Source organism: Lacerta agilis, chromosome 2 (assembly GCF_009819535.1).
Source record: "Lacerta agilis isolate rLacAgi1 chromosome 2, rLacAgi1.pri, whole genome shotgun sequence".
NCBI lineage: Eukaryota > Metazoa > Chordata > Lepidosauria > Squamata > Lacertidae > Lacerta > Lacerta agilis.
This window is the reverse complement of record NC_046313.1, coordinates 104,528,634-104,551,569: the sequence shown is the minus strand read 5'-3', so window position 1 is coordinate 104,551,569 and position 22,936 is coordinate 104,528,634. Positions and strand designations below refer to the sequence as shown.

The 22,936-nt window shown below is 46.2% G+C and overlaps 2 protein-coding genes across 2 annotated transcripts; both read right to left on the bottom strand.

Annotated features, from left to right (window-relative positions):
• Positions 1 to 8,208: 8,208 nt before the first annotated feature.
• LOC117042082 (cholinesterase-like) lies at positions 8,209 to 10,439 on the bottom strand. The gene is made up of 2 exons (XM_033141545.1): positions 10,425 to 10,439; positions 8,209 to 9,716 (listed from the first exon to the last, which is right to left on the bottom strand). The coding sequence occupies exon 2, from the start codon at positions 9,706 to 9,708 to the stop codon at positions 8,209 to 8,211; it is 1,500 nt and encodes a 499-aa protein (XP_032997436.1). The 5' UTR covers positions 9,709 to 9,716; positions 10,425 to 10,439.
• Positions 10,440 to 14,851: 4,412 nt separating this feature from the next.
• On the bottom strand, positions 14,852 to 22,431 carry RPP21 (ribonuclease P/MRP subunit p21). The gene is made up of 5 exons (XM_033141544.1): positions 22,316 to 22,431; positions 20,249 to 20,349; positions 19,650 to 19,732; positions 18,603 to 18,749; positions 14,852 to 15,441 (listed from the first exon to the last, which is right to left on the bottom strand). The coding sequence occupies exons 1-5, from the start codon at positions 22,361 to 22,363 to the stop codon at positions 15,254 to 15,256; spliced, it is 567 nt and encodes a 188-aa protein (XP_032997435.1). The 5' UTR covers positions 22,364 to 22,431; the 3' UTR covers positions 14,852 to 15,253.
• Positions 22,432 to 22,936: the final 505 nt, after the last annotated feature.

Here is a 22,936-nt window from a genome sequence, read left to right as displayed (position 1 = left end):
TCTCAGCAGTCTCAGTTTTCAAATTCCAAACACTTTGTATCCATTGTTGTAGCAGCAGTCACTCAAACTGGTTATTTTCTTTCTCTCCCGAAGGGAAGGAAGCAGGCTCCTTTTCCTCTTCCCCCCGGATCGTTCCAAAGATATAAAAGTCAATCAAAGTCAATAATACTCACAACCACCGGGTTCTTTCAATTCACAAAAGACAGGTAGAACTTAGACGCTCATCACAGGCTTTGCCGCCGCATTTACATCCCGGTTGGGGCATGTCCCCTATAGCCCGGCTCCGTCGTCCCTTCACCCCCACTCCCCCTTTACAGGGGGAGCGAGGGAAGGGTTCGGAGCCACAACGGGCACAGCCGGGGAGCCCAGGGTGCGGGACGCTCTTCCCGCACCCCACCGGAGCCCCGCTTTGCGGTAGCGGGGCTCCAAACCCCCGGGATGGACTGGGCGCTTCGCAGCCGAAGCAGCCCACGACCACCCGCAATGGCGTCGCCGCCGGAAGTCCGGGGATCTATTTTAATGGAGAGTATTCCACCTTGCCTTGGGATCTGGGGATCCAATGAATTCTTCTTTTATAATAACCAACACATACCATGCTTCTACTGGCTGCATTTAATGCAGTCCAAGACCCAGTAGACCAGAGTTCAAGACCCCACTCGGCCATAAAACTTACTGAGTGACCTTGGGCTAGTCACTACTTCTCAGCCTCACAGGGTTGTTAAAGGGAAAATATGGGGAAGGGGAGAACCATGCATACCACTTTGAAATTTTTGGCGGAAAAGCGGGATATAAATATAAAAATAAATCTAGCTGGTAAAAGCGTAATATAAATGCGGAGAGGGGACTGTATGGCCCTCCAGGTGCTGTTGAACTCGAACTCTATATGAGGATCTGAACTTTGGCCTTTGTGCAGAACATGAATATCGCCACTAAAGCTTTGCTTTTCGCACCCGTTTCTGTGCAAAATTTCAATTTATATTGCAGACCTTTGTTGCTGCAATGCAGAGGCAGGAACAGGAAGCTGGGGAAATGCTTTCAAAAGATTTATTTATTGCATAAAAGTTACATACCGCTTGATTGTAAAAAAAGCAAGCAAGCCTCTAAGTCAGGCATTCCCAAACTCGGTCCTCCAGACAGTGGTGTAGGAAGGGAAGGCATTGGGGGCAGACCGCCCCGGGTGCCGCTCTGGGAGGGATGACGATGGCCCCTGCCTCCCCCCAGGTGTACAGCTCCTTACGGGCTGCCGCTTGCGAGCAGCATCCCGTACGGGCTGCGCATGTGCGGCATTCTGTACAGAGTGCGCACGCGTGGAAGCCACACATGCGCAGTCAGTGCCAAAAAAAATTCTGCACTGGGTACCCTCTGGGCTTGCTACGCCAGTGCCTCCAGATGTTTTTTGACTACAATTCCCATCATCCCTGACCACTGGTCCTGTTAGCTAGGGATGATGGGAGTTGTAGTCCCAAAATATCTGGAGGGCCGAGTTTGGGGGTGCCTAGTGGTTCCACAAAAAGAAAACAGAGGTATCAATTATTACTATACAGTGGTACCTCAGGTTACATATGCTTCAGGTTACATACTCCGCTAACCCAGAAATAACGCTTCAGGTTAAGAACTTTGCTTCAGGATAAGAACAGAAATTGTGCTCTGGCGGCGCAGCGGCAGCGGGAGGCCCCATTAGCTAAAGTGGTGCTTCAGGTTAAGAACAGTTTCAGGTTAAGAACGGACCTCCAGAACGAATTAAGTTCTTAACCCGAGGTACAACTGTACTTCTGCTTCATCTCGAAGAGTTGCGGCTCTTGGAGAATCAACCTTGGTTTTCAGGCAGGTCTTTACAAGGCAGCAGCAAGCCCTTTCTGTGAAAATGAAGCTTTATAATTCCACATAATAGATTCTTCTGCATCTTTTCAGACATATCTAAGGGACACAAAACATTTGGTGTTAGCAGGAGCTCTTTTTGCAGGCGGAGGATAGCCCAGTGTGGTTGCGAATGGGTGTCCTGGAAGACCTTCCCCAGAACCACATGTGCAGGCCATGACATTTCTGAGGGTGTACTGGTTTTGATCTGACCCCATCAACCAGTGGTTGAGAACCTGTGGCTCTCCTGAGGTTGGCGGCGAGGGGCGGGCTAGCGAGGAGGGGGCGTCACACTTGTCCCTGGCATGACGCCCCCTCCTCGCTGGCCCACCCCCGCCGAAAAAAAACCGCTGGGAGGGGGGGAAAGGGAAGCAGAGCAGGGGCTTTTCCACCGCTTTTTTTGGCGGGGGGAGGGCCAGCGAGGAGGGGGCGTCATGCCAGGGACAAGCGTGACGCCCCCTCCTCGCTAGCCCGCCCCTCGCATCAAAAAAAAGCCTTGGAAAAGGGGAAGCTTCCCCTTTCCCCCCTTTCAGCGGCATCCACGTGCGTCGTGACGTCACGATGACATCACGACACACACATCGTGCCCCTCCCCCAGGGGGGTGCCTCTGCGCCGCCACCGCCACGGGCAGCGCAGAGGCTTGCTACGCCCCTGCAGTGCATTTTTAGTCAGGGTGCCGCATGTCTGGAACGCTCTCGTTGCCAATTCCCTTGCAGATTTTACATAAACACCTGGAAAAGTGGATTTCTCCTCCCCTTTAGCTACCAAAGGGATATTTTCTGAACTTCTGTTACTCAGCCGACCTGCCGACTCTTTTATCTGCGTAAGGCCCCATCTGCAATATACATTGAATGCAGGATCGTACCACTTTATTATACAGTCATGGATATACAGGGAATCCTGGGAAATGTCATCTGTTAAGGGTTGTGAGGGGAGACCCCATATTACCTCACAGGGCTATACTTCTCAAAGTCATTTAACAATCCTGCTCCCTTCCCAGGGAACTCTGGGAAGTGTAGCTCTGAGTGGGGAATAGGGGGTCTCTTAATAACTCTCAACGTCCTTAGCAAACTACATTGCCCAGGATTCTTTGGGGGGAAGCCATGGCTGTTTGAAGTGGTATCAGATACGGCATTACATGTCTTGTGTAGATGGGGCCTCAATCAGGGGTGCGGAACATGTGGCCCTCCAGATGTTGCTAGACTTGAGTCATTCCTGACTATTGACTATGCTGGCTGGGGGTCACGCGTCACACGTTCTCCATCCTTGGTTTAAATGTTGGTGTGTTTTCTATCAACGATTTCATATTTTTATAATGTTTGACACAGAGGAAACCCTGGTGACTGAGAGGGTAACAATATTTTCAATCAAGAAAATGACGATTTCTCCATATGAAAAAAGAGAAATGTGGAGATGTTCTCCTTTGCCCTACAATCCTATTTCAGTTCACTATACTGTATATTGTGATGATGGTGTAGTGGTTAAGAGTGGTGTAGTGGTTAAGAGCGGTAGACTCGTAATCTGGGGAACCGGGTTCGCGTCTCCGCTCCTCCACATGCAGCTGCTGGGTGACCTTGGGTCAGTCACACTTCTCTGAAGTCTCTCAGCCCCACTCACCTCACAGAGTGTTTGTTGTGGGGGAGGAAGGGAAAGGAGAATGTTAGCCGCTTGGAGACTCCTTCGGGTAGTGATAAAGCGGGATATCAAATCAAAACTCTTCTTATAACCTGCCCATTGTCTCCAAGGGCTGCCCAGGTGCTAGTGAAGCAGTAACCCGTCTTCTGTAAAGACTGGAGGGTGTAGGAGCTGTTATGTTCCTCAGGGTAGGCCCATTGAAGTTTAAGGAACCTAAGTTAGTAATTTCCATTCATTTCAACAGGTCTTCTTTGCGTACAACTAACTGTCAATGTAAAAACAGTATCAAGTCCCTTGAATCAAAGGGGACAGTGTGGTGGCATAAACTGTAGTAAATATAAACCACACTCCAAACCGAATTAACCACTTTTTAATCCCCATTATTTCCAGGGGCAGACGCTTAAATTGCTCCCCAATCAAATCTTATCAATTTGATCTTTAAAACACTTAATTTCGGCTGGACAAAATTGTATTCCACCAAAAAAATTATACTGGTCCCATTGGACTGCTTTCTCGCAACTCCCAGCAAGATCCTTTCTTTCTCTCCATCCTTACTGATGCTTACCTGTGAAAAAAACGCATTTCTCTTAATTCACAGCTCCTTTTCATACTTCCGTGCGGATAAGACTTCTTCTTGGATTTCTTTTTAATGACAAATGAAGGAAATGATTATTATTAGCAGTCGTATTTTGATTTCTTACCCACCCTTCCCTGGAAGATCCCAGGGCGGGTTACAGCAACGAAGAAAGAGAAGAAAAACACAATATGAAAAACTGCTTTCAACAAATTAAAGTCGTAAGTATATGGTGGATGCTAAAAATAAGAACATAAGAATATATCTCCCAGGTGTCTAAGACCAGCGTAAAATGTTGTGTCTTCAGCACATGACAAAAACTAGGTAATGAAGGTGCCAGAATCAAACACACTTCTGTGGGGAGGGAATTACCTCAGAGAATTTCCCTTCTCCTGGGCCACCACCACCACACTGATCTTCTGATCGATTTTTTATTTTATTTACAAAAAATATTTACATTCCACTCACCCATATGAGCTCGGACAGTGAGGTCCAGCTCCGAGGGCCTTCTGGCGGTTCCCTCATGGCGAGAAGTGAGGTTACAGGGAACCAGGCAGAGGGCCTTCTCGGTGGTGGTGCCCGCCCTGTGGAACGCCCTCCCATCAGATGTCAAGGAAATGATCTGACTTTTAGAAGACATCTGAAGGCAGCCCTGTTTAGAGAAGTTTTTAATGTCTGATGTTTTATCCTATTTTTAATATTTTGTTGGAAGCCGCCCAGAGTAGCTGGGGAAACCCAGCCAGATGGGTGGGTTATAAATGATGATGATGATGATTGATGATGAAATACAATAAAATGCACATAAAAGAATGCAAAATAAATAAATATAAAAATGACTGCAAGCAACTGAATAAGCCTGTCAGCATAAAAAAGACCTTCAAGAGATATCTGAGGTGAGAATGAGCTACCCAAGCGAATATGTGCGCGAGTGAGAAATTTGTTCATGTAAAACCCAAATCATTGTGTTTTAACTGGAAAAAAGCCATGCCTGAATGGTGGTGGTGAACATTTATTAGAATCATAGAGTTGGAAGGGACCCATCTAGTCCAACCCCCTGCAATGCAGGAATCTCAGCTAAAGCATCCATGACCATTGCAAGGAAAGCTTTTGGCCCAGTCTGTTCCCCCTTTCCACTCACCTGGCTTTGATGCCCCTGATGGGAGTGTCTTCCAAAAACTGCATTGCTGAGCTGGCGACGGGTCCATCACACGGGGTGGTTCCGTGTTGAGGACGAAGAAGTTCTGCTGTGCCGGGTCATAGATGGGCCATTTTGTTTCGTTGACATCGGAAGGAGTCGGGTTGCTGAGTGGGAAGCAAAAAATTATTGTTCAAATAGCACTGGTTCTGTGTGAGGCACACAATACACAACTCTGGTTTCTTTAAACAGTGTTAGACAGGTGTGGAGTGCCAATAATAAATAAATAAATAAATAAATAAATAAATAAATAAATAAATAATTTATTACTTGTACCCCGCCCATCTGACAGGGTTTCTGAAACAACGATGTTGAGTATCAGTGAAATACTTTACTTGTGTACATAATTAAGCTAGTTTAATGTTGCTGATTTTTTGGGAGGGAAACATGCCTCCCATTTTCATCACCCTCAGCTATATATTCTAAACTTGGGTTAGAGCCCATTGAGCCAAAGACTAACAAGGCTGTCATTTCACAAATGCATGTAGAGGAAGAAGAATGATGATTTCCAGTTAAAAGAGCAACCATTTCCTTTTTACAGACCGCAGAGACCAATGGATCTGTGATTCCATAATAAGAGACAGATTTGTGCACTTTCTGAGAAATCTGGTATATACAAAGAGTACACTGTGAAACTCAAGATGGGAAGGCATTCCTAATATTTCAGAAAGTTGAAAATATTGGCTATTTTTGATACTAGATGGGAGTACTATTTCTGATTCTGTTAATCCAATTTCCTTTTTTTATTTGTTTTAGACTAACCAGGCAGTAATTAAATGTGTTGAATTACTATAATGTAACATATACTGCTTTTTTCCCTTTCAAGGTGCATTTTCTTTATTGCAGTCTTATTTCATGGACTTGCATGCATTCCCCCCTCATTGTATTTCTTTATTTGCAGTCATAAACAGTGGTTCATACAGCTGATTTTTTTACCCCCCCCCCCACTGCAAAGCACCAAATGTCTATTTAATTACATTTAACTTTTTAGTCATTTCAGTTAAACAAAGTTCCCACCAATCACCATGTGGTTTTGGGGCCTGTAACTATGTTCTGTCAATGTTACGTATTTAATAAAACTGCCTGGTAGATTGAGAAGTAGTAATTTTCTTGTCCGTTTGACTCTCTCGTACACGAGTTGTCAGCTTGTCCATTAAAATATTAATTTCCAGATTTGTGAGAACCAGATCTCAAAACTATACAGTGGTACCCTGGTTCTCAAACTTAATCCGTTCTGGAAGTCTGTTCCCAAACCAAAGCGTTCCTAAACCAGGGCGCGCTTTCCCATAGAAAGTAATGCAAAACGGATTAATCTGTTCCAGACTTTTAAAAACAATCCCTAAAACAGCAATTTAACATGAATTTTACTATCTAACAATACCATTGATCCATAAAATGAAAGCAATAAACAATGTACTCTACTATAAAATAAATAAAACATTATTGTAAATGATAAAAATAATAATAATAAAAAATTCTTACCTGCACTGATGATAGTCATTGTTTGGATGGTTTTTTTTTTATCTATTTCCACAGTCACACAATCAATCAATCAATAGCTAAACTGGGATCCACAGTCACAAAAACAAATTAACCAAAAACCCCTCAAGCTCCAAATATCACCTCAGAACACTGCAATTGGAAACAGCAGGCTTGAATTACAATGGGGGGACGCAAATTAGCAGCGCAACAGGAAACACAGGGGGACTCAAAACAGAGCACATTTGGCTTCCGAAAAAAGTTCGAAAACTGGAACACCTACTTCCGGTTTTGCAGCGTTCGCGTTCCAAGTTGTTCGTGAACTGAGCTGTTCGAAAACCGAGGTACCACGGTAATGCAATTGCATTATAGCTAACTCGTGTGTATGTGTGTGTGTGTGTGTGTGTGCGCGTGTACAAAATTTCGAAACGCTCTGCTTTCACACTAATTGGTTGCTCACTATCCCCAACAAAAACGCAATGCAGTGCCTGTTAATTGTGCAACTCTGCCCTTGCACAAAAAATCCTTCTTGCAATCAGTGTTGCCAAATATGTAAAGCTGAATGCGAGACTCTCTGGCATTAGTGTCCCTATTTTCCGATATGATCCTGGAATGTCCTGCTTTTCCTTACGACGTCCCTATTTTCATGGGAGAAATTTTGGAGGGTGTGGAGTTATGTGACCCCTCGAGCCAAGGAGATAAGTAACTGTACCAGGGGTAGGCAACCTAAGGCCAGGGGGCCGGATGCGGCCAAATCGCCTTCTCAATCTGGCCCGCAGACAGTCTGCGAATCAGCATGTTTTTACATGAGTAGAATGTGTCCTTTTATTTAAAATAAATAAATAAATAAATAAATAAATAAATAAATAAATAAATAAATAAATAAAATATATTTGTACCCCACCCATCTAGCTGGGTGGCTTCCAACAGATGTTAGGATACATTAAAAATGCATCTCTGGGTTATTTGCGGGGCTTGCCTGGTGTTTTTACATAAGTAGAATGTGTGCTTTTATTTGTGGGGCATAGGAATTCATTCATCCTCTCCCCCCGCCCCCCCAAAATAGTCTGGATGATGGACCAGCCCATGGCTGAAAAAGGTTGCTGACCGCTGAACTATACAACCTTTAGAAGACATTTTAAATGCTTAATGTTTTACTGCCTTTTTTATATATGTTGGAAGCCCGCCAGAGTGTCTGGGGCAACCCAGTCAGATGGGCGAGATCTAAATAATAAAATTATTATTATTATGGAATAGGAAGCCCCTATTTTCATCAGAGAAACGTTGGAGGGTATGGAATGCGCACAAGTTAAACGCGTGTAAGTTGTGGGTTTACCTGTAAGTTTCATGTTTTCAATCGCAAAGCAATAAACAAGTCTTTTGGCTAAGTCACCGTACTCATAGAGAAGCGACTGTGTTTGTGCTGTTGAGGCAAGGGTGACTGAAAGGAGAAACCAAAAAGTTCTCTTACCCTCTTCGGGCAAACTCCGCCCAGTACCGCATGACACGGGGAATGAGCTCCAACTCTGCTTTTGTGTGGTTTTCCTTGGTTCCTTTCAACAGCGTCAAAGTTCCGAAAACATATGGGACCTCAGCTCCGTGGTTGGCCCCCAGCCATTCAGGCAAAACGGAGCCAACGCTGCGGTGGCGGAAAGTATAGACATACACGGGGCTTCCGGCCTCTGTCACTGCTTTGGCGACATCTGCGGCTGGGCACACGAAAAGGTAATCGCCACAGGCTTTTGCCATGGCCGAGCGGTACCTTGCTGGGCCTTCAGGTTCTGCCTGACTGTACCTCTCAGCTGCAGCTTTGATGAAGTCGCTGGTCGCGTCGCGGACGGTCATCCGCAGCCCCTTCAACAGTTGCTCCCGGGTCAAAAGGCAGTCTTTGGTTGTGTTCAAAAAAGGGCTTGCATATTCGACGAAGGCAGACCCTTCATCGGAGGTGGTACCAATCATGATAGGCTTAGCCGTGAAGTTCTTGGATTCTAGAAGCTTCCGTGGCTCATCGGTGAGGAACTCCCCATCCGTCGTCGGTGCAAAGGGTAGATTCGGAACCACTGTGGGGTCCACAACAAGGAACTGGGCAGTCTGGAACTCTGATGCGTTCTTCCCCTGCAAGCAACTCACCAAAGCAGGGACCTCTTCTTGAGTACAGCCCATCTTCTTGGCCAGCTTCTGACTTCTTCTCCTGGCCTCCTCAGGATTCAGCCAAGCCCAGACCGTGACGGAAGCTCCACTCTCTAGCACAGCACGATGGAAAAGAGGCTGGCTCCCAGGCGAGAGGAGGTGAAATGCAACAGAGGCTCCTCCAGCACTCACGCCAAAAATGGTTATCTGAGTAGGGTCTCCACCGAAGGCAGCTGCATTATGCTTCACCCAAGACATGGCTAGCTGCTGGTCCATCAGGCCCATGTTCCCTGGGACAGCTGGTGGCAACGAAAGGAAGCCTAGAGGCCCCAGGCGGTAATTCATGGAGACCACAATGACATTCTCGGCAGCAGCTAGGAATGCCGCGTTGTACACCACCAGGGAGCTTGTGCCAGCAAAATAGGCCCCGCCATAGATCCAGACAAGGACAGCAGCTGGCTTGGAGGGCCGAGGATGGGGCACCCAGACGTTGAGGTAGAGGCAGTCCTCTGAGAGGGGCGTGTTGGCAGTCCATGTTTCGGCATCTGGAGTGCCGGAAATAACTATCTGGGGGCAGGAATTGCTGAAGTTGGTGGCCTCCAAGACCTGGCTCCATGGCTGACGGGGAACGGGCTTCTGGAAGCGCAGCTTGCCTACAGGGGGCTCAGCATAGGGGATGCCTAAAAAGGCTGTGACGTTGCCAGAGCCAGCCGGGAGACGCTTTCCCCGGACTGAGCCACTGCTGGTTACCACCACTAAGTCATCTTCAGCGGCAGAGCTGGATCCCACCAGCGAAAGGATGAGGCACAAGAGCCAAGGAAGGAGATGGGGGGCCATTGCAGCAGCTGAAAGGGAAACGTCCCGTGAATTGCAGAATACACAGAACACGGTATTTCAGAAGGAGAGTCCTGTTGGATCAGTTGGTTGTCCCATCTAGTTCAGGATGCCCATGGGAAGCTCAAAAACAGGACCTGAGCACAACAGCACTCTTCCTACTCGTGGTTCCCAGCAACTGGTTTTCAGAGGCATAACACCTCTGAATAGCAGAGGTAGAATTCCTTATTTTGAAGCCTAGCTTTGGTTTTGAAGGACAGCTAGCTCGAAAGTTAAGAGCAGGGGAGTTGGAACCTATTCTTCCACTTGAGGGCCGCATTCCCTCAGTGGTAATCTTCCAGGGGCCACCAGCAGCGATCAGGGCTGGAGCCAAAAGCAAGCAGGGTGTCTCTCAGTCTCCCTTTCTGCAATCCCCTTTGATTTCTCCCCAACCTTGCTTCCTCTCCTTGCCACCTACACTAAGGGAAGGGCTGTAGCTCAATGACAAGAGCATCTGCTTTGCCTCCAGGAGGTCCAAGGTCCAATCCCCAGCATCTTCAGGTAGACCTGGGAAGGACTCCTGTTAGAGACCCTGGGCAGCTGTTGCCTGTCAATGTAGCTTAGTGCAATGTAGCTTAGGCAAGACAAAGCTAGATGGACCGACCGTGCCACATCCTCTTGTTGAGATTTCTCCCATCACCTGACGCATGTGTGCATCTCCCAAGACAGCACAGACTCACCTCTCTCTTTTCCCCCTGGTGGTCTTTTTTTTTAATGAGCGTTTTTAATCAGCGTGTTCGTTGTCTCCCTTGCTCCCTTGGATTCGAGAGACTGGTGGCAATGATTTCAAGAACAGTGATTCAGCGAGTTATATATACAGAGTGGGAGGAGATTACATAACAAACAAAACCTTGGAAAGAGGTTGTTCCGGGTGAAATGGGGCGGTTGAGAAAGATTTCTCATTTGTGTGCAAGAGTTCTCTGCCACAAGGCATGAGACCCTTTTGTAAAGGTAAAGGTAAAGGTACCCCTAACCATTAGGTCCAGTCGTGGACAACTCTGGGGTTGCGGCGCTCATCTCGCTCTATAGGCTGAGGGAGCCAGCGTTTGTCCGCAGACAGCTTCTGGGTCACGTGGCCAGCAGACTAAGCCGCTTCTGTCGAATCCTGCCGGATTGGTACCTATTTATCTACTTGCACTTTGACGTGCTTTCGAACTGCTAGGTGGGCAGGAGCTGGGACCGAGCAATGGGAGCTCACCCCGTCGTGGGGATTTGAACCGCCAACCTTCTGATCGGCAAGCCTTAGGCTCTGTGGTTTAGACCACAAGTGCCACCCGCGTCCCTTGAGATCCTTTTGTACACAAGTGCAAAGATGCAAGAGTATTGGGAAGTTTTTAATGCTTGATGTTTGTTTGTGTGTGTGTCCGTGTGTCCTGTCTGTCAATATTCCTGTCTGGCGATATTCACCCCTCCTTTCCTGAACTTTGTACTTTACTTCTTTTTATTAGCTGTTTTACAATTCCTATGTATTTATTATCTAAACTTCACTATCATTAAACCTTCCAGTAACTGCTTATATTTCAAATCCTGCCCGCAGCTACATGTTTGGGTGATAGCTTCGACAGATAATCCATCAATGGTTTCCAATCTTCCTTAAACACTTTGCCATTATGTCTTCTTAGTTTGGCAATTAATTTAGCCATTTCAACATAGTCCATCGGTTTCACAAAGACATTCCTCTGGTGTTTTATTATGTTTTTATATGTGTTGGAACTGACCAGAGTGGCAGAGGGAACCCTGCTAGAGGGGTGACGATGACGATTGCTGAGCACCATGCCAGATTTGACGGGGGTTCGTAAGCTGCTTTTATTCCATACTGTTCTCAGTTAAGAACTGCCTCTTTCACAAAATTTGAACTGCTGCCATTGTTAGGTCCACCCTGCAACAAAGGATGGGGAGAAGCCCAAGAGAGGCTCTTATACCCCCTTTGTTGCCCAACTGCAATACAAGAGCCCTGCAAGGCTGCCACTGTGTCTTACTCTCTGGTAGTTGCTGCCGGTACGTACCCACTTACTCCTGCGTATCCAGATGGGTAGGATCCATGATGCACTAAACTGGCATCTGTCAGTCTCAGTAGATGACGGAGGAGTGAGCCTCTTGGGTGAAGTCAAACTGTTTGAAGGCTGCAGCACCTACTGTGGCTGTAGAGACCAATACAGGAGATACACGTTTGTTGCAGCTGGAGAAGACGAAGGCGTCCAGTTATGCTCCTGCAGATGCACCATGGCCTTTCTTCTCTCTGCTCTCCTCCCAGAGGTCATTTCTCCTCTGGCCATTGCTATGAATACACGACCTGCCTGTCTGCCTCCAAGCACTGCGGTCATCTGCAAGAGATTCCCACATGTTGCAATCTTAATCCCACTGCTTCTACCACGATGATGGTGATGTTGTTGCTAACAACACCTGCTCCGAATTACTGTACTTTTCTGTGTATAAGACCACCTTTTAAAAGTATAAAATGGGGGGGGTGTCTTATACATGGGTAGGTAGTATTTTTTTGGACATGCGATTGGTTGTTGCAACGAGCAGGAGTGTGTCAGTGGTGATTGGGTGGGTGACTGGTGAGTGTGGCAACGTCGACTGTGTATTGGCTGGCGCTGCGTCAATCGGGAGTGCCTTGTGTCTGCTTTCGCTGATCGGGCAGATGATAGGCTGCTTTAGCAACACACGCAATTGAAGAAGAAGAAGAAGAGTTTGGATTTGATATCCCGCATTATCACTACCCGAAGGAGTCTCCAAGCGGTTAACATTCTCCTTTCCCTTCCTCCCCCACAACAAACACTCTGTGAGGTGAGTGGGGCTGAGAGACTTCAGAGAAGTGTGACTAGCCCAAGGTCACCCAACAGCTGCATGTGGAGGAGCGGAGACGCGAACCCGGTTCACCAGATTACGAGTCTACCACTCTTAACCACTACACCACACTGGCTCTCAATTGAAAGTGGCGCTCTGTAGGGTGAGTGGTTTTTTTGCTAACTGCATCCCAAAGAAGCTATAGAAATGTTTGCAAACCCCCCCCCCCGCAAAAAGCTCAAAAACTCTTGGCAATCTCCCCACCCCTTTTCTTAATTTTTAGTCCCCCCAAAATAGGGGTTCATCTTATACATGGGGGCGTCTAGTACACAGAGAAATATGGTAAATGGGGAACTGAGCAACACACACACACACACACACAACACACACACACAGGCTGCAATCCTAATCCTCGCTACTACAAAGATGACCACAATGATGATGATGATTTTGGTAAAAACATCTCTTTCCAAGGAAAGGGAGATTGTGCAAAGGGAGAGAACAGCAGAAACATTAAGCAACACACCCACACCCTACCATTTCTCCAGAATTATTTCTCCTTCCCCACCAATTATCAACAAACAAATTATCTGGCATACGTGGGGGCAGTATTCAATGCCAATTCTACTCTGAGTAAACCTATTTAAATTAATAGACCTAATCAACTCGGGTTCAATGATTCCGCAAAGCAGTTAAGTTGAACGCCAGCTTGAAGACTCCAAATTTAAATTAAAATCTCCAAACTCAAATGCAAAGAAAACTGTTGAGGACAGTTAGCAATGTCAACAGAAGCCCCCATAATTGGGACCAGTAGAGCAGATAGCAGAGAGGCGGAAACTAGTTTATTTATTTATTAAATTTATATACCGCCCTTTATACCCGGAGGAGGTCTCAGCGCAGTTCACCAAATAAAATGAAAATATAAAACCACAAAATACATAATCAAAATAAAAACCACTCAACCCCCCCTCAAAACAAAACAAAAAACAAAAAAACCCACACACCACATTTCCAAAGGGCATAGGATGTCAATCAAATCAACCGAAAGTGTGGTTAAAAAGGAAAGTTTCTGCCTGGCACCTAAAGGTATATAATGAAGGTACCAGGTTAACTTCACTGGGGAGAGGATTCCACATATGGGGAGCCACTGCAGAGAAGGCCCTGTTCTCGTGTTGCCACCCTCCGGACCTCTTGAGGAGGCACACAGAGAAGGGCCTCAGAAGCTGATCTCAGGGTCTGGGTAGGTTCATATGGGAAAAGGTCATCCTTGAGGTACTGCGGTCCTGAGCCATTTAAGGCTTTATAGTTCAAACCCAGCACTTTGAATTGGGGCCGGAAACTAATTGGTAGCCTGTGCAGTCATACCAGGATCGGTGTAATCGGTGCTCAAACTGTTCTGCTCCGGTGAGCAACCTGGCCACTAGTGCAGACACTAGCTAAAGTTTCCGAACCGTCTTCAGAGGCAGCCCTAGGCATAACACATTGTAGTATTCGAACCTTGAGGTTACCAGAGCATAGACAACAGTGGTTAGGCTATCCCTGTCCAGATAGGGGCATAGCTGGGCCATCATCCGAAGCTGAAGGAAGGCACTCTGGGATACTGAGGCCACATGAACCTCGGGCGACAGCAAAGAATCCAGGAGGACTCCCAGGCTACGAGCACTGTTCCTTCAGAGTAAGTGTAACCCCATCAAGAGCAGGCGATCTCCCACCCATCAGGTCTAGGGAACCACCCACTAAGAGTGCCTCAGTCTTATCTGGATTGAGCTTCAGTTTGTTGGCGCTCATCCAGTCCATTACCAAGGCAAGACACTGGTCCAGTACTTCCACTGCCTCACCTGCAGATGTAAAGGAGAAATAGAGCTGAGTGTCACCAGCATGCTGCTGACAACGTACTCCGAACCTCTGGACAACCCCACCCAGTCGTGTCATGTAGATGTTAAGCAACATGGGGGATAGGACTGAGCCCTGCAGAACCCCAAATTGAAGGTCCCATGGGTCTGAAAAGCATTCCCCAAGCAACACCCTCTGGGGACAACCATCCAAATAGGACTGGAACCACCACAAAGCAGTGCCACCCAGAAGGATACCATGGTTGATGGTATAATTTATGGGCTGCTTCAAAGCAGTTTTAGAAGCTAGAAGTCCCTCTCTTGGGTTCGAGAGAGTGAAACCCATTGCACTGGGCATACTGCTGGTCATAGTGGCCATCCTGCATCACTAGGTCTTTGAGGGTGAAGCCGCTGTATCACTCTGCATGACTCAGAACACAACACAAGAATGGCCCTGTTGAAACAAAATTTTATTTCCAAGTTTTTACATAGAGCGTTGTACATGAGATCGGATAGGAAGCTATTTCCCCATCATCGCTTCACCTCAAGTTCCAATGGGAAGGAGTTCGCCAAAATCTCCTGGTCTCCAACAGCTCCTAAGTGCAGACACCCCTCCAGGTGGAAAACGAACCTCAAACTATGGAGATGGCGGGAGAAAAGAAATGCCGGCCGTGGTATTCACTAGGCCGCTATGGGCTGCGGCCACTCTCTTACTGGTGCCTCAAAGCTAGCAGAAGAGGTCTGTTATCACTGAACTCAAATCACCTGAGCCATTCAAGTCCCACGGGTTAGCCAGTTAGGTTTTAGTTTCCAAACAATCCAGGGTCCTTTCTCCACAGCCAATAATCGTATTAACCACATTTGACTCTTCTGCCCCGACTTGGGGCTTATGCATTTGCTACTAAGCCACAGTTGACTGCCTGACCAGGAAGAGTTCCTTTCCCCTTCTTCCCTTTAGATTTGGTGCCTGCTGTCGTCTCCTCAGAGGCACGGCTGTGAGGTCCAGAACTTGCAGGTGGTGTTGCCTTCTCTGCTCGGGAGGCCTGTTGCACTGAGCTGGGGGTCTGGCCTGAAGCTGGACACAAGGAAAGAAAAACAGCCCAAGATGATTCCATTGAAGCTTCTTCCTAAAAATGTTTTCCACAGCTACGTTCTCCACACCCAGTTTGGGTCTCCAAAACCTTTGCTGACCACATCTTTACTCCCTCTCAACTTTCCCAAGATCCTTAAAATGGCTGCCACTCCAACAATTGCTCCCTCTTGGTCCGTGCAAAATTCCTTCCCTTTGTATGGAAACTTTCCAAACGTTTCCCTATCATATTTTCCCAACAACTCAAGCCCTTTATTCAAGAGAATTATGAGAAGACCGGGGTGGGGGTGGGGGGAGCCAGCAGCCAAGTGTTTGAAGAAGTACCTCTCTCCCCACTGGCTGAACTATGTCTTAAGATCAGCCGGAAAAGTGTTCCATCAACAGGTGCATTTCACTCTATGACAGCCCAAGGCAGGGCCTTCTTTGCCATGGCGCCCTGGATATGGAACTCCCTGCCACTGGAGATACAGCTGGAAACCCCCCCCCCCATAAACAGCTTTCAGGAAAGGGCAGATTGAACAATTGGTTGTTTTGCTCTTCCTTATCATGATTTGTTACTTATTGTTTTAACAATGTGACAATGCCTGCTGGTTTTAAAATTTTATGGCAACTACTGTCTTGTATTAGAACAAACTGTACTACTATTTGATGAAACATTGTCTACCACCCTGGAAATCTTCAGCTCGAAGGGGAGGGTTTATATATATATATATATATATATATATATATATATATATATATATATATATATATGTGTGTGTGTGTGTGTGTGTGTATATATATATATATATATCTATATCTATATATATATATATATCAAGAAGGATACTGACAAGCTGGAACGTGTCCGGAGGAAGGCAACCAAAATGGTCAAAGGCCTGGAAACGATGCCTTATGAGGAACGGCTTAGGGAGCTGGGTATGTTTAACCTGGAGAAGAGAAGGTTAAGGGGTGATATGATAGCCATGTTCTTTTTTTTTTTTTTTTATAAGAATTTATTGACATTTTTACTTATAACAACATACAACCTTAACCACACCTACATTTATACACATACAAAACAAATACAATTACACATCTAGTACAAAAATTGCCATGATTTTCCTTCTTAATTAGACATCTCAAAAAAAAAAATTTCTTTTTCCAATCTTGACAGTTGACTTCCCCTGCCTTTTCACCTTCGAGTTTATATCCATAATCTACTTTTTAACCTCTTCATTTAAAAAAATTAAACTTAATTATATATATAAAGTAAGACATTCATCTTAATCTTCATCTTAATCTTAATCGTCTTAATCTATAAACTTAAACCACTTAAATTGACTTTATTTATACTACATCCTCATAAATCCTCACAGATCATCCTCATCAAATCTATCTCTTCTGTCCTTTGAACTGCTGCTAATAACATAAAAACTTGAAATATCTCTTTTCATGTTCAAACAAATAATAAAACAAACTATTGTTGACAGTGTTCACCCTCCGATTTCAAAATACCATAACAGATTGCTTTAGATTTTGCTTAATACTTCACCCCACACCCCCTCTGTCCATTCTTCTTCTCCTGATGGCATCAGCACTGAACTTCCATGCAGCTTCCCTCTCCAAACGTCCACCGATCCAGGCACAGTCCAAAGCTCTCCTTGCCACGAGCTCCGAGGTATCCAACTCCTCCTCTCTCAGCTTCTCCGGTTCTTTGTAGCATTCCTTTTCTTCTTGTAAATACCTTAATTCTCTGTCCCTGGCCCCCGAGCTCACACCTCGGGGACTGGATATAACAAATCTTGACATCGCCTTGGGGCTGCCACCCCCAGCAAGCGAATTTCTTCTCCGAAGTAGCTCACTCATTTCTTTCCATCTTTCCATCCACCCTCTCAGCTCTTTGACGAGGTTTTCTTCCAAAGTGTCAAAAGTTTTATAGGCCTCCTCTGTGGGCAGTTGGTTCCATTTCAGACCCCCACACAAGACTTTGACTTTTCTACAAAGTAATTCCACATTCAAGGCAGTGAGCCTTTGTTCATCTGTTAGTCCAGAGTTCAATACCAGTTCAAGGACGAAACCCAACATACTGGCAGAGGAGGAGGAAGTGGGTATCATATTTCTTCTCCTGTCTCTTTGTTCGTCGCCATTTTCCTAAGCTGGAGCGCAAACACCGCAACTTTGAATGGAGATATTTTCCGCTAGTTAGCTTCCCAAGAAAAAAGTTTGCCAGTCTCATGTATCGATTTTAATTACTTTGTAACCAGTTCTGTGGCAGCAATCCCTCAAATTGGTTAACTTCTTAGGCTCGAAGGGAGGGAGGCAGGCTGCCTTTCTCCTTCCCCCCGGATCGTTCCAAAAACACGATTTCTGCCAAGATTATTTACTCACGACCAAAGGGTTCCTTTAGCTCCATTCTTCACAGGTAGAACTTAGACGCTCACCGCGGGCTTTGCCGCCGCATTTGCATCCCGGTTGGGGCATATCCCCGTAAGCCCGGCTCCGTTGTCCCTTCACCCCCACTCCCCCTTTACAGGGGGGGCAGGGGAAGGGTTCGGAGCCTCCGCGGGCGCAGCCGGGGAGCCCAGGGTGCGGGACGCTCTTCCCGCACCCCAACCGGAGCCGCGCGCTGCGGTAGCGCGGCTCCTAACCCCCGGGATGGACAAGGCGCTTCGGACCCGAAGCAGCCTTCGACCACCCGGCGATGGCGTCGCCGCCGGAAGTCCGCCATGTTCAAATATATAAAAGTATGTCATATAGAGGAGGGAGAAAGGTTGTTTTCTGCTGCTCCAGAGAAGCGGACACGGGGCAATGGATTCAAACTACAAGAAAGAAGATTCCACCTAAACATTAGGAAGAACTTCCTGACAGTAAGAGCTGTTCGACAGTGGAATTTGCTGCCAGGGAGTGTGGTGGAGTCTCCTTCTTTGGAGGTCTTTAAGCGGAGGCTTGACAGCCATGTGTCAGGAATGCTTTGATGGTGTTTCCTGCTTGGCAGGGGGTTGAACTGGATGGCCCTTGTGGTCTCTTCCAACTCTATGATTCTATATATATATATATATAGATATATATATAGATATAGATATATATATAGATATAGATGATAGATAGATAGATAGATATAGATAACATTGATTATATTAAAAACACATAACATCTTCCCTCACCTTTTGCTCCTTCACTAGGGGGTGTTTGCTTCTCCAGCAATGCCTCAGGTTGCTCTGACCACAACTTGTAGTCAGGGTTGCTGAGGAAACGCTTGGTGAGGCCACAGTTGAGACAACGCACAACGGTCCATCGCTGATGACGGTGCTCTGTTGAGAGAGGCGAGGAGCAAACGAGTCAGGGAAGCCTGGAAAACAGTGGGTCAGACTCCCTCCTTCCCCGCCCTGGTATTTCCGGCTTTCCTCCCAAACTTTCAACTACCTCAGTGGTTCCCTCACTTTTTCTCTGCCCAGCCCTTGTTTCTGCGCTCAAAACCACAACAATCCATCTCTCAATCTAACAATCTGTACACAAAGCGAAGTTACGAAGAAATATTAATTCTCCAGTGGTCTCTACTTCCTCCAAAGAAGGAATAAAGGAGGATCCCAACAAAGCAGGGATTGGGAACCCTGCAGATGTTGTTGAATCCCATCAGTCCCAGTTGACATGGCCAATGGACGGGGATAATGGAAGATGGACCTCAGCCACATCTGGAGGGCCACTGGTTCCCTGTAGAGCAGCTATTGGGAACCAAAGTCTTGGGGGCTGAATGTGGCCCTCCACGAATCTCCATCTGGCCCTCGTGATTATCCCTAGGCACCGCCCCTTACCAACCCTGCTGCCACACCCCCTTAAGTGCTTTTGCCTGTCCATCCAAAGACACGGGCACCTAGCCCCTATGCAGCATACGACCCCCATTCCGAGGGTAGCCCACGCTACACTTGCAAGTAGGAATGTGTGAACTGGTCCGCCACCATTCTGTGGGGATGCTCAGGGTAATTCAGTTTGTAGACAGTGCCTCCCGTACATCTTTCAAGGGGAAAGACACCCCCTTGTTTTGTCCTTCCTGCCTTCCTGCAGTCCACTCTTGGCTCCGTTTGTGAAGAGGGGAACCTCTGCACCAGACCTAGAGTCCTCTCCAGAGCACAGAGTAACACCCCACGTAGCCCCACAGAGGAGGAGGAGGAGGAGGAGGAGGAGGAGGAGGAGGAAGAGACAGGGCCACTCACTTCTCTGGCGCACAGTGGAGCTGACTCCAGGGACGAGAGGGGAGAAGCAAGATTTGCAGATGGTTCTTTTCACAGATGGATCCCTTGCAAGACAAAGGGAAATGAACGTTAAGTAGTAAACGTTGTGTTGGACAATTGAGTAAAAGTACCCCTGGGTGGTTAAGTCCAGTAAAAGGCAACTATGGGGTTGCGGTGCTCATCTTGCTTTCAGGCCGAGGGAGCCGGTGTTTGTCCGCAGACAGCTTTCCGGGTCATGTGGCCAGCAGGACTAAACTGCTTCTGGCGCAACGGGACACCGTGACGGAAGCCAGACCACACGGAAACACCATTTACCTTCCCGCCACAGCGGTACCTATTTATCTACTTGCACTGGCGTGCTTTCGAATTGCTAGGTTGGCAGGAGCTGGGACCAAGCAACGGGAGCTCACCCCGTCGCAGGGATTCGAACTGCCAACCTTCCAATTGGAAAGCCCAAGAGGCTCAGTGGTTTAGACCACAGCGCCACCCTCGTCCCTGTATCAGAAGCAGGATGCCTGTGAATGCCAGTGGCAGGGGCTCATGGGCAGCTGGGCACCCCCAACCAGTGTCCTGGCACTCACTGTCTTAACACAAGCCGTCGGCTGATGCTGTTCTGCGTGTGGCAATAAAAGCGAGCCAGTTCCTGGTTCTCTGGGTTCTGCCGAAGGACGCAGTGCGCTGCCTGTTGCGGGGGAATGGAAGTAAGTTGAACATTCTCGACATCACCCCCACCTCACAGAGAAACTCGGGGCCATGCAGATTCCATAGGCCCACGGTTTTCCTGCACAACAGGCCCTTGCCAGTGGCAGCACCCATAACATATTAAGTCTCTTATGGTAAAAACAATACAGTCCTGCAGCGGCTTATAGGCCAAATATACCATAGCATAAGCTTCTATGGACCAGATCTTACAATGGCAGAAGGGTAAAATAGTTAGGCAGTTTGTACCACTCCAAGGTTTTAATTTACTTAGCTATGTGAAAACTATAGTGCTATTTTCACCAACTGCAGCGGTTATTGATGGGCACTGTGCTTGTCTGGCATACATTTGAGAATTAACTGAATCATTGCCAACTACACTGTTTGAGTCCCATGGAGTGCAAGAAGATCAAACCTATCCATTCTCAAAGAAATCAGCCCTGAGTGCTCACTAGAAGGACAGATCCTGAAGTTGAGGCTCCAGTACTTTGGCCACCTCATGAGAAGAGAAGACTCCCTAGAAAAGACCCTGATGTTGGGAAAGATGGAGGGCACAAGGAGAAGGGGACGACAGAGGATGAGATGGTTGGACAGTGTTCTCGAAGCTACTAACATAAGTTTGGCCAAATTGCGAGAGGCAGTGAAGGATAGGCGTGCCTGGCGTGCTCTGGTCCATGGGGTCACGAAGAGTTGGACATGACTGAACGACTGAACAACAACACACTGTTTGCATTTTGTTATTACATAAACTCCGCTCACTGCTCCCACCACCACTTGCATCCACTGCGTCTATTATTTGCTAGCTGAGGATAACCATGTGTCTGATCAGACAGAATACTGAAAACACTTTATGCATTAATAATGGTATAACGTCTGTGGCGGCCTTTGAGTAACCCTGGAGGTAAAATAACTGTATGATATAAACTGAGGCTGTATCCGGAATTTTTAGAATGTTTTTGAAATAATACAAAGGATAAAAGAAAAAATGTTAAGTACTTTCGCCAGCAGAAAAGGAATGCTCATCGGAAAAGATAGGAAGTCTATAATTTATTTAAGTTTTATTTATTTTATGCTATTTTTTATTTTTACTATTATTATTTTTATATATATTTCTTTGTTTCATTCATTTTTTCATTTTTCCTATAATTATTATTATCAAATTATTGTTTCTGAAATGGTACATGAAAAAGTAAACTGGAAATGTGCTGTATAGATTATTTGTGAGGTGATAAAAGAGAATGAACTATATGAAAAACGAAAAAGGATATGAAGTTTTTGGTTTTAAATACTTTATTAGTTTATGGAATGGAAAGGCATGATATGGAAAACTTGTAAATTATGTAACTGACATTGGATGTTTATAATAATGACAATAAAGGATTTTGCAAAAAAAAACAAAAAACACTTTATGCCATTTATAAATCGCTCTGCCTTTGCAAGTGTTGCAAAACTGGGTGTTGTTTTTAAGTACAGTATAGAGCCAGACACACACATGCAAAAGGTACAGAGGCAGGTGGGGAAATCATGAAAGTGAAGCCAAAAGGCCAAGCACTACATGAAAGTCAGTTTAGGGTAGAGCAGGGATCCCCAAACTAAGGCCCGGGGGCCGGATGCGGCCCAATCGCCTTCTAAATCCAGCCAGCTGATGGTCCCGGAATCAGCGTGTTTTTACATGAGTAGAATGTGTCCTTTTATTTAAAATGCATCCATCTCTGGGTTATTTGTGGGGCATAGGAATTCGTTCATATTTTTTTTTCTCAAAATATAGTCCGGCCCACAACAAGGTCTGAGGGACCGTGGACCGACCCCCTGCTAAAAAAGTTTGCTGACCCCTGGGGTAGAGGCTTTCAGTTGTGCCAGAGAGTCATGAGGATTCTGCAAGTACATACTTTGCGAACAACGTGGTAGCTAGCAAACACGACTGGTGTACAAGGAACACTCTCCTTTACCTGGTAGAGGAAGCTGAGCCTCTGAAATGCTTCTTTGTCTTTTATCATGGCTGGCACAGGGAATCTTTACAATATATTTTTTTTTAGTGATGGTGCTGACACAACCGAAGAGAAACCTGCAGTAAATAGGGATTTATTTATTTTTAAAGGCATTAAACGGCAACCTACGTCATGCGATCTCACAAGGCTATTCCAATGTCTTCAGCTTCTACCGGAATTTTTGCTGGATCTTAATTGTATGATCTATTTCTTCGAGGGCCAAAAATAAAAAAAAACAATCGCATCAATGGGTAAAACTGCGAACCCAATATACTTTACTGTAACCTGAGAAAATGTGTAAAATAAAAAATATGAGTGGTGAATGTGGAAAACACTCAGAGAAGCGAGAGTATATTTATTTTTGCATTCTTATTGTCTAAAGCCAGCGGTGAAGGAAAAGCACCCTGCTCTTATCTTAAAACAAGTTCTTTCTCGCTGCCACAACGTGCAAGAGAAATTCCCTGGCAATGAAAACAGATGGCAGGATTGAGCCTTGCTGCAAATAAATTGCAGGAAGCGCCATTTAACGCAGAGTGAGTTAGATCCAGACAAACATGCATAAGATGCAAGGGCTCTCCCGCA

Excerpts from the sequence above, each read along its gene's own strand:
- LOC117042082 (XM_033141545.1), bottom strand. The coding sequence starts at position 9,708 with ATGGCCCCCCATCTCCTTCCTTGGCTCTTGTGCCTCATCCTTTCGCTG.
- RPP21 (XM_033141544.1), bottom strand. The coding sequence starts at position 22,363 with ATGATAAAAGACAAAGAAGCATTTCAGAGGCTCAGCTTCCTCTACCAG. Across the intron at positions 19,733-20,248 it reads CGACGGCTTGTGTTAAGACA|GGATCCATCTGTGAAAAGAA; the intron begins GTGAGTGCCAGG and ends TTGTCTTGCAAG. Across the intron at positions 18,750-19,649 it reads CTCCACTGTGCGCCAGAGAA|AGCACCGTCATCAGCGATGG; the intron begins GTGAGTGGCCCT and ends CTCTCTCAACAG.